Source organism: Sinocyclocheilus grahami, unplaced genomic scaffold, assembly GCF_001515645.1.
Source record: "Sinocyclocheilus grahami isolate Dianchi unplaced genomic scaffold, SAMN03320097.WGS_v1.1 scaffold150.1, whole genome shotgun sequence".
Lineage (NCBI taxonomy): Eukaryota > Metazoa > Chordata > Actinopteri > Cypriniformes > Cyprinidae > Sinocyclocheilus > Sinocyclocheilus grahami.
Window position 1 is genome coordinate 142,651 of NW_015505329.1, and position 11,861 is coordinate 154,511.

The 11,861-nt window shown below is 37.1% G+C and overlaps 1 protein-coding gene across 3 annotated transcripts in view; it reads left to right on the plus strand.

The window, feature by feature from the left end:
- The window catches only part of znf385d (zinc finger protein 385D), a 69,295-nt gene that overhangs the window by 12,526 nt on the left and 44,908 nt on the right, over positions 1–11,861 (plus strand). For all 3 annotated transcript variants that reach the window (XM_016281487.1, XM_016281486.1, XM_016281488.1), the window contains exon 2: positions 1,102–1,244. In XM_016281487.1, coding sequence (XP_016136973.1) covers positions 1,102–1,244 — 143 coding nt within the window. The remainder of the gene's footprint in view (positions 1–1,101; positions 1,245–11,861) is intronic.

Consider the following 11,861-nt stretch of genomic DNA (forward strand, 5'->3'; position numbering starts at 1 on the left):
TCTCCAGTTTTATCTTTATTTCAGTTTCAGTTTTTTTATTTCAGTGTTTTCATTTAGTTTGTCATAGTTTGTGTAAATAATAAACAGAAATAGCAAAAAATTAACTAAATAGCTAGCCATATTGTGTCTGAATTTTCAAGAATTGATTGGTTGCTTTAGTTTTTGCTTTTTTATTTTCAGTGTAGTTTTGTTTCCACTCTGTCATTGTTAGCTTTAGTTTTCTCTGAGTATTCTAGTTAATTGTTTTTATTTATTTGTAGTATTTTAATTTGTTACCTGGTATCATATAAAACATGTTTATCAGCACAGCAAAATGTAGTGTTATTGATCATTAGTGGTATTTTTATGTTTATTACAGGTAGGTTTTATAAAGGTTGTAATATAGCATGTACCAAAAACTAAAGCTATATAATTTGTGTCCCTTTTAATTTTATTTGAGTCAATGTTGGAGCCATGTATATGATGTATTTTAGTTCACTTTCAGTTTTTCCTGGTTACGTTGTTTTTTTTTTTTTGTTTTTTTTTATATTTAAATGGTTGACAAATTGTAATTTTTTTTTAGTTAGTGTTAGCAAAAATAAACAAAATAGATAATCAGAAGTGGGCGTTACATACCATAATGTGGTTGGAGGGGTAGAGTCGAAAAGTAAGAGGTACTGATGATGTCACCCAAAGAGGGAAGTTGTTTTAGAGGCAGAGCAAGATGTTATATTTTAAAGAAAGATTACAAAAACAGATATTGTTTAATTTTGAAAAATAACACCAGGAATGTGCATCTGACTTTCCACCAGATCAGCCAGTTTACTCGCACAACAGTTTACTTGTTCAAAGGGTTACGCGAATAGCATTGCATGGTTCATTTGGAGCATTTGGCTTCCCATGAAGCTCATAACTAAATAAAACGGGCTGCGTGATGATGAGGAAGGATAATTTGGTGTGCAGATGCGAGGGACGTCAGCACTTCTAAAATAAACGGCTAAAGAAAAACACACTTAATAATTAATCTTTTTCTCTCCAGTGGTTGCACATGTGCTTGAGGTCGCCGTGCATCATCTCATAACCGAGTGTGTTTCGTGACTTCTCTCTCTTTCTCTTCCTCAGGTAACGCGTGTCAGAGCGGACTGGTGCCAGCGCTGGTTCGAACTCCTCTGCCCACTGTGCTGCCCTCTCTGGGCATGAAGCACTTCCTTCCCTTCCCTCTGGACAGCGGCTCCACACTCAGCCTCATTCCCAGCTTCAGCAGCGTGAGTCACACAAACACATTTCTTCTGGAGGTGCTAATGAGGTTCACTCTGTTCTCGCGCTGGTGGTTAGACACGCCATCCACTGTGGTTGGAAGAGAGTGTTGCTTGTGATAATGAGTGCTGGTTGTTCTGGGACTGTTCGTTGTGGAGTGGTTTGCAGTGAATTCTGGAAATATAATGCCAGCTGTTGTTGTAGGCTCGGGTTGTGAACTTCTGAAGATCATATAAGCATCTACTGCATAGTCAACTGGATGCGGGAGATGATAGATGCAGATCTGGCTTATGAATAATAACAATTAATGTTAAAAGAAGAGGAATGACTAATTGTCTTAGTTGATTAAGAAAAGTCACAAAGGACATCTATTGAATGTCTTGTTTGTTTCTCATAGTTACTAATGAGGTTACATGGCGAACATAACAGAGGCCTTTGCTTAGGTATTGTACTGTACTGTACTGTACTGTAGTTTCTGAAAAGAGCTCAGACTCTGCTATGATATCAAAGCAGATATTATACATGTTGTTAATTTTACAGCTCTTTACTTTTACTGTATGACTCATTGGAAATTGTAGAAATAAATGGAATTTAGAAATAAAATCCGAGACCAATTTGATACTTAAACAAACCATAACTTAGAGCTCCATTACGTCTCCTGAGTTATGAAAGAGAAACCTCTGAGAAATTTTCACTGTGATGCTGAGACAACACTAATATGCTCATCAGCATTTAACTGTTCTCATTAGAAAAAAGTCGCTTAAATATCTTCTAACTTCTTTTAAGCACAAATGAGAATAAATGGAGAAAAAAACATTGGAAGAAGCCTTAACAATATCTCAAACTGTGTTCAGATTTGCAAAGAGACCACAGTCTGTGATTAAAAGCCAGAGACCTCACTATAGGAACTCATATTCTCCTATATACTGTATATGTCTTATTTCTCCTAAAATGATTTTAAGATGACTCTTAAGTCAACCATACCTCTGATTACCATTTATTCTCCTGAGCTTTAAAAGAGAAACCTCTGAGCAATCTAGCCTTCCTCTGGGATCACTTTTTTTGCATTGCTTTGGGTCTTAAATATCTTCTAACTTCTTTTAAGCACAAATGAGAATAAATGGAGAAAAAAAACATTGAAAGAAGCCTTAACAATATCTCAAACTGTGTTCAGATTTGCAAAGAGACCACAGTCTGTGATTAAAAGCCAGAGACCTCACTATAGGAACTCATATTCTCCTATATACTGTATATGTCTTATTTCTCCTAAAATGATTTTAAGATGACTCTTAAGTCAACCATACCTCTGATTACCATTTATTCTCCTGAGCTTTAAAAGAGAAACCTCTGAGCAATCTAGCCTTCCTCTGGGATCACTTTTTTTGCATTGCTTTGGGTTTTTGACAGCATGAGAAATACATTATTGCAAGATGCTGGTGTGGCACTGAAGCACTCACCCATCCCGCCACCAACAGAAGGGAACCTCTTTGATTATTCGTGCATGTGCTCAAGTCTGAAAAAGCAGAACAGACAGGCCGTGTTGTCCTAAGACAGCGTATCGCTAGGAGGGAATTTGGCTGGAGGGACGATTGAACTGGCTCGACCTGTGTTTGGAAACTGGAGTGTGGGATTTTTCAAACATGCTGGTAGCAGATGCATGCATGTGGAGCGGAGAGGTACAATCGTGCATCACAGAAGAGTTTAGTCATATGCACACACACATACACACTTGATAGCGGTTCAGAGAGAGGCAGCGATGGTCGCCAAGGCTGATATTTGCTCTGGATCCCTAATCTGTATTTAACAGACTTTTCCTTCAGTAATGAGTTGTGCATTGGCCATCCTCTGGAGCCAGTAATCTGATACTAGATTAACTCACAGCAATCTCTCTCTCGCTCGCTCTTGCTCTTATGTTATGTTGGAGAAGCTCACTCTCATATTAAATTCCAGAGTTGCCTTGATGCATTTATGTCCCATTCTGTTGTTTTTTTTGCTCGGTGCACTTTTGCACGTGGCACAGATGCAACAGCGGATTTGTTTTTGCTGTTCAGGAGTGCAGAAAATCTGCATCAAAATGCATTGTAGATTGCATTGGACAATTTAATTGGGGCACCTCAAATTAATATATTAACTATAAATATTCAACACAACTTTATTGTGTTATGGAATGCAAACAAAAATATAAAAATCTATAAATTCAAGTTATTAATTTTTTGTATAATGTTTTACACGATACAAATCATTGCAAAGCAACTTTACAGCAAATTAAGTTTCTACAATATTTAGTGGTAGCTTATAAGTGGTGACTGTCAGTTAATGTACATACGGCAGAAATGTACGGAAAAATCAATTAAAGATGTAATCAATTAAAGACGTAATCAAACAGACAATGAACACTATTAATAGCAATTATTATATGATGCAATCAATATAGCAAAATGTTATAGTTCTGTATGTGGTTTCAGGGTTGGCATCATCTGAGGTCCTCTGAGCGGTTGGCATCAAATTGTAGCATGGTAGAAGACTAGTTAGGTACGTAGGAGCTAAACCATTAAGGGCCTTGTAGGTAAGTATTAATATTTTGTAACTGATACGGAACTTAATAGGTAGCCAGTGCAGAGACTGTAAAATTGGGGTAATATGATCATATTTTCTTGATCTGGTAAGGACTCTAGCCGCTGCATTTTGGACTACCTGTAGCTTGTTTATTGAAGATGCAGGACAACCACCTAGCAGTGCATTACAATAGTCCAGTCTAGAGGTCATGAATGCATGAACTAGCTTTTCTGCATCAGAAACAGATAACATGTTTCATAGCTTGGCAATGTTTCTAAGATGGAAGAATGCTGTTTTTGTAACATGGGAAATATGATTTTCAATTATTCAATTCAATTATTATTATTATTATTATTATCATGTTACTATCTAATATAACACCCATATTTTTGTATGTAGAGGAAGTAACAGTACATCCGTCTAGTTGCAAATTGTAATCCACGAGATTCGGCGTACTGTCTTTTGGTCCAATAAGTAATATCTCTCTTATCCGAATTTAATAGGAGAAAATTATTGGTCATCCAATCTTTTACATTTTTAACACACTCTGTTAGCTTAGATAATTTAGAAGTTTCATCTGGTCTTGTTGAGATATATAGTTGAGTATCATCAGCATAACAGTGGAAACTAATCCCGTATTTTCTAATAATATTACCAAGGGGCAACATGTATGTTGAAAATAGCAGAGGACCTAGGACAGGTCCTTGTGGCACTCCATATTTTACTGATGATATTTGAGATGACTCCCAATTTAAATGAACAAAGTGGTAGTGATCGAAGAGGTAGGATCTAAACCATCTTAAAGCTTTCTGTAACGAATCAGTCCACTGAAGGCGAGCGTAGTGAGAACCCAAGTGCAGTTTATATACAGGTGATCCAAACAATAATCCGAGACTTGACATGAACAGACTTGACTTGAACAGGCATGAACAGACTAGACTCACCGACAGCGGGTTACAACATCAATACACGACGAGAGACAATGGCAACATGATGGCTACTTATAGCAAACAAGAGGGTCACATGACAAGAACAAACCAATGGGAAACAAGACACATGACTAAGACAACCAATCAGAACATGACATACACAAGGCAGAGAGACATGAGGCAAGGGAAGCATGACACTAACAGCAGGAAACAATTACAAAATAAAAGACATGAAAACATGAACAAAACCCAAAACCCACATTACATATCCCCCCCTCTAAGGGTGGCTCCAGACGCTTAAACAAAACCCAAAAATTCCAGGAGGGTGGTGGAGTGGAGGCGGAACTGGAGGGCCAGGCCCATGAAGCGGAACAAGCAGAGCAAGGAGCCATGGCGGGGCAGGCAGAGCAGGCAGCCATGGCGGGGCAGGCAGAACAATGAACTATGAGTTCATGAACGGCCTCCATGGCCGTGACAGGACAGACAGTGAGTTCAGGAACGGCCTCCTTGGCCGTAGCAGGACAGGCAGTGAGTTCGTGAACGACCTCCGTGGCCATGACAGAGCAAACAGTGAGTTTGTGAACGGCCTCCGTGGTCGTGGCAAGACAGTCTGTGAGTTCGTGAATGGCCTCTGTGGCCGTGACAGGGCAGGCATTGAGTTTGGAAGTTGACGCCACCACCTCAGGAGGTTCTGCAGCAGATGCTACCACTTCTGGAGGCACAGGAAAGGCCCTTGGAGCAGACTCGTGGTTAGGAGAGGGCTCTGAGAGAGACTCAGAGGCAGGAGAGGACTCTGGAGCACAGTGTGCAGCCCACACGCTCAAAATGGCGACCACCATTACAGTAAGGGCAGCAGAGTGTGGCATGACCTCTAAGATGGCGGGGCTTGAGAGCGCTGACGTCACTGGGATGCCTGCAGCTTGCACCGACATCAGAGGTGGGTTCATCACACTAGCAATCAGTCTTTTCAGTCTTGGCCCAAGCTCCGCGTCCGACTCAGGCGTGGCGGCCATCTTGGCCGGGGACTCAAGCGTGGCGGCCATCTTGGCCGGCATGACGTGAGCAAGCTCTGGCTTGGAAGACGTGACGTGAGCAGGCCCTGGGGTAGCAGACATGACGTTAGCAGACTCTGGCTTGGCAGACATGAAGTGAACAGGTTCTGACTTGGTAGATATGACATGAGTAAACTTAAACTTAACTGGCATGATGGGAGCAGGTCCTGGAGTAGCAGGCATGACGTGAGCAGGCTTTGGTGTAGCAGATGTGACGTGTGCAGGCTGTGGCTTGGCAGGTGTGACGTGAGCAGACCCTGGAGTAGCAGGCGTGACGTGAACAACTCTAGACATAGATAGCTGTGTTCTTCATCAAATGTCTTATTGGTGGGTTTTTGTTAAATGTGAGCCAAAATCATCACAATTAAAAGAACCAAAGACTTAAACTACTTCAGTCTGTGTGCACTGAATTTATTTAATACACAAGTTTCACAATTTGAGGTGAATTACTGAAATAAATGAACTTTTCCACGACATTCTAATTTATTGAGATGCACCTGTAGTTGTAAAGCACTGCAGTTTATCTTTTGGTGCGATGAATGAAGCTGATTTTTTAAAATATTTTAAATATGATATTATTGTTATATATATTATATTAATAATTTGATAATAATTAATTCTAATAATTTTAAATGTTTTAAATACTTGATAGTGCAAACAATAGTAATACTTGAAAAAGTAAAAAAAAAAAAAAACGTAAAAATAGTATGCATTGAATAAATACTTAAAAGTAGTGTATTTTCATATTGCACATTTTTTTTTCATTAATATGAATAATATGTGTTAACATTCAAACAATAGTAATGCTTCAAAAGTTAAAAAATATAAATACAGTATGTATTGAATAGTTAAAAAATAGTAAAAATATATTTGAAATGTATTTAAATTATAATGAGTCATTAAAATTTGTGGCTGTATTTAATTGCAGATCATTCCTCACACTGGAAATAGATGTTGAAGTCGAGTACATCGCGTTGTGGGATACTGTTGTGTATTCTGCAGTAGTAAGGCAGTATTCAAATCAAATACTGAAAATAGCCCTGATTTTTTATGTTTTCCATAGTATTTCACTTTCACTGCAGACAGAATCATTCTGCAGTGTGTGCCATTGCGCCTGGTTAGTAATACATTTAGACAGTTATGACTCTCTGGGTTGTACTGCAATATAAAATGGGGCTACTAGGTCTGATATGAAAGTTATGAAACATCAGACAAGAGTTTTTGGAAGACACGGGTCTCAGGTGGACGTGGAATCTGGGTGGATTAAGTGTATCTGACACCGATCCAGCGAGGATCTTTAAAGTTGAGGACATATGAGGACAGAAGATAATATCATACAAATATTATGCATTTCAGAGCGATGCAGAGACAAATGGAGTCCAGTTTTCTGCATACTGCTCTGTTCAAAGGCTCCAAGTGAAGAACGACACACTCGGGGTGTGTCTGAAAAAAGAGATGAGAGCGAATGAATGAGGCCGAACAGTTTTCTGTTAAGGCCCACGAAAATACCATTTATCTTTCCTGAAGCCTGCATTTGTCTGGAAGAAACAATACAAACTCTATTTCCCCTGAAGAGAAGTCTGCACTACGCTATTGATTTCTCTGTGGAAAATTGCTCCGGAGTGGAGCGCTGGGAGTGACACATGGGCCTCAGAGCCGTACCACAAGCTGTTTACTGGATGAACATGCAACCGGACAGCACCTTTTTTTCTCTGTTGCGTTAGGCCAGGGTTCGTGAGTTGATCAGAAGTTAATAATTAATTGAAGTCCAAATTAATTTGTAAACCTCTTTCACAGTACATATTCTTTCAAAGCAGCTTGACAGGTCATGATGTTAATGTTTATAACGTCTTAATATTTTCATGCCTTACACTCGCATTTAGCAGATTAGAGTTAAGTCATAATATAGTTACATGTGCCAAAATAAAAAAAAATCAGACAGTTTAAAATCAGAAGTAAACTTTTAAACAATTAATCAAAAATTAAACCTCAAAATGGCTTAGTGTGATTATTAAATCTCTCTGCAATTTCTTATCACATGCATTTGGAAACGCAACAAGCTCCAGGATATATTTATGTCAAATATAAATAGTTTTATATTATTTTTAAAATAATAATTAAAAACCATATATATGTATACTGTGTACTAATTATTTTAGAAATTAATGTAAAATTACACTTTTTAAAAATATAAAATTGTTTTGTTACTATTTTTAACTAATTATAAAAATACATATTTGTGACCCTGGAGCACAAAAGCAGTCTTAAGTCGCTGGGGTATATTTGTAGCAATAGCCAAAAATACATTGTATGGGTTAAAATTATTGATTTTTCTTTTATGCCAAAAATCATTAGGATATTAAGTAAAGATCATGTTCCATGAAGATATTTTGTAAATTTCCTACTGTAAATATAGTCAAACTTATTTTTTGATTAGTAATATGCATTGCTAAGAACTTCATTTGGACAACTTTAAAGATGATTTTCTCAATATTTAGATTTTTTTGCACCCTCAGATTCCATATTTTCAAATAGTTGTATCCCGGCCAAATATTGTCATATCCTAACAATTTTACCTAACAACTTATTTTTTCAGCTTTCAGATGATGTATAAATCTCAATTTCAAAAATTGACCCTTATGGGTCAAATTTTTTCCATTTTAATAAGATTTAATGTATTTTGATATATATATATGTATTATTTTTATATTTACAAAAAATATTAAATATACTTATATATTTTAGGTCAATATTTTATTGTAATATATAATTTTATAATTTTTTAAAGTAATTTCTTAACTAATTACAAAAAAGACAAAAGTATATATATATACACACACACACACACATTTTTTTCTTTTCATTTCATCCATTTTAATTAATTTGAATGTTTTTTATTATTATTTTATATGATATAGCAATTTACTGTTTATTTAATTGTTTAAATACTTAAAATCTCAGGGGAGACTTCAAGAAAACATTTTGTCTCAAATCTTCGGCTGTCAAAATAATTTGGGAACCCTGCGTTTGGCTAGCAAATAAGCTGAAGGGATAAGTTGTGTGTGTGTGTGTGTGTGAGCGAGGTGAGGTGGAGCGATGTAAACAGACACACAGCTGTGCCGGTTTCTCATTCCCACCCTGTTCCCACTCTCACGGTGATCTGCCAATGGCCTCTCCCTGGTGGAATGCGCTGATAATACTCATGGCTTTCTACGCCAATATTTTCCTGCCAATTCGTCTGTGCAGCTGAGCATAATATACTGCATTTTGATTAAAACAATTTGTGCTTTTGCAGATGCAGAATCGCTGGGAGAACGGAGATGTATCGGAGCCCGAGGGGTTTAGAATAAAATTGAAACGTCTTTCAAACCCTCACTGTTTTCCACACATGTGAAGCATTCCTCAGGGTCTGAATAATCTGTATTGTTGTTTTCAGTGACCTCAATGCATGAATGAAACCGGTACACCCCTCTTTGTGGCACCCAGCAGAATAATTCCATGTCATAAATCTGTGATGATACGACATTTACCGCTGTCACATTGATGCTTTTCATGTTAGAAACTACCAGCTGCTGACCTGATGTGGGTCATACATGCTGGGAGGGGAATTGCTCTCTGAAATTCAATCTAACACCACCATGCTTTATGTTTCAGGTGAGTATGACTTTGACGGATATATTTGGCTGTTTTCCTGCTTGCTTTGATTTCACCCTCCACCAACTGCTCCCATGTTTCTTCTCACAATGTGTTTTTGGGTTTAAACCACAGTATGCTTGCCACATCAAAATTAAAAGACTGTTGCATCATCAACAGTTTCAGTTAAAGGAATAGTTGAAAATTTGCTAAAAATGTACTTGCCCTCAAGCAATTCAAGATGTAGATGAGTTTGTTTCTTCATCAGAACAGATTTGGAGAAATGTAGCATTTCATCACTTGCTCACCAATGGATCCTCTGCAGTGAATGGGTGCCGTCAGAATGAGAGTCCAAACAGCTGATAAAAACATCACAATAATCCACAAGTAATCCACACCACTCCAGTCCATCACTTAATGTCTTGTGAAGTGAAAAGGTGCGTGTTTGTAAGAAACAAATCCATCAATAAAAGTTTTTTTTTTGTTTGTTTTGTTTTTTACTTCAAACTGTTGCTTCTGGCTAAAGTACGACTTCATAATCCAAAATATTGCTTTCTCCAGTGGAAAAAGGAGAGAAATCTGCACAGATCAAGCACCATTTACAAGCTAAAAGAGTTCAAAACAGCTCTAAACAAATATGTGGGTGGACGTTTTCACTGGAGGAAGCGTTATTATGGATTATGGACTTGTATTTTGGCCAGAAGCGACGGTTTAAAGTTAAAAACACGCAGCTTTTCATTTCACAAGATGTGAACTGATGGACTGGAGTGGTATGGATTACTTGTGATGTTTTTATCAGCTGTTTGGACTCTCATTCTGACGGCACCCATTCACTGCAGAGCATCCATTGGTGAGCAAGTGATGCAATGCTACATTTCTCCAAATCTGTTCTGATGAAGAAACTAACTCATCTACAGTACATCGATGTTTCATCCAACGTCTTAAACTTACTTTAATATGTCAGTTTCAGTAAATACATACTCTAGAATGTTTACTAATATTGCTAAATATTTAATATTTCTGTATTAATTTTATTTAATTAACACTGTTATATTTTGTACTGCAAACATCCTAAATATAATATGTGTGTGTGTGTGTGAGAGTGTCTGTGTCTGTGTGTAAGCAGTTGGTTTCCAGTGTTTCTTCAAGTAAACTAGAACAGAAAACAGTTGAAACAAGTTTGTTTTTTATCAACTTTATCACAATACTAAAACAATGCTTGCCAGTGTTCTTGCAGAAAACACTTGTACAACTGTATAAGACCGTAGCTTTTAAGCATATTTGGATGCATTTTGCTTGTGCATTGAACTGCAAACTCTGACGACAAACAGACTTGCATCCACACAAACAGCTCTTGTGTGAATGTTTGCACATTTATGTAGTGTGCATCACACCATGTTTCAGTGCTGAAGACATTTATGCTGTCACGCAAGCCTCTTTACACCTGTAACATGTAATGAAAGGTCTCCTGCCTTTAGCCTCCAGAGAACCTCATTTAAGTCTTCAAACGCAAGCTTTTCACTGAGATTTATGAGGTCGATGTGAGTTTAAAGAGAAAGGGCTGTTTGAACCACAGCCATGCTTGCCTTTGCTCTAATGTAGTCACCCTCATTCCCATCCCATCCCTGTTTACATGCAAGTCTACAAGATACACAACCACGTCTCGCTTTCCTTCAGGGTCAAATGGAGTTTCTGACTCTGTACACTCACTGTGTGTACATCCAGCCTGATAATCTATTACTAATCTGACTCGTGGCTCAGCTGAAATGAAAAGGCTTCATGTAAACACCTCAGGTGATGTAGATCTTAAATAATTCATTAAATCAAAGAAAAACAGCCTTGTAAGCAACTGAATCCGGCTACTCTCACAGTCTGATTCAAAAATAGCTTGCATGCATGCATAGCTTTTATTGAATTTGTTAAGTGAAGTTAGAGATGTAAGAAGAAAGCTTTCTTGGCATATTTTCAGATAGAAGGCAAACACACTTAATGCACTGGGAAGATGTGCTGATTTGTCTTGTCTATTCCGGATGAAACTGGAGAAACAGCCAACTGACTTTGAGTTACTGTCAGAAGTTGTTTAATTTCAAAATGAATACAAATAAATCATAAAAAGATTTAAAAGTCAGTAGGGTCATTTTTTTGTAAAGAAATTAATACTTTTATTCAACAAGGACACATTAAAATGATCAAAAGTGACATTTATAATGTTATAAAAGATTTCTATTTCAAATAAATGCAGTTGTTTTGAACTTTCTATTTATCAAAGAGTAGCATGGTTTCCACAAAAAATATTAATCTGCACAACTGTTTTCAACATTTATAAGAAATGTGTCTTGAGCAGCAAATCAGAATATTATTTTTGAATGGTTATGTGTGTGTTATATATATATATATACAGTATATATATATATATATATATATATATATATATATATATATATATATATATATA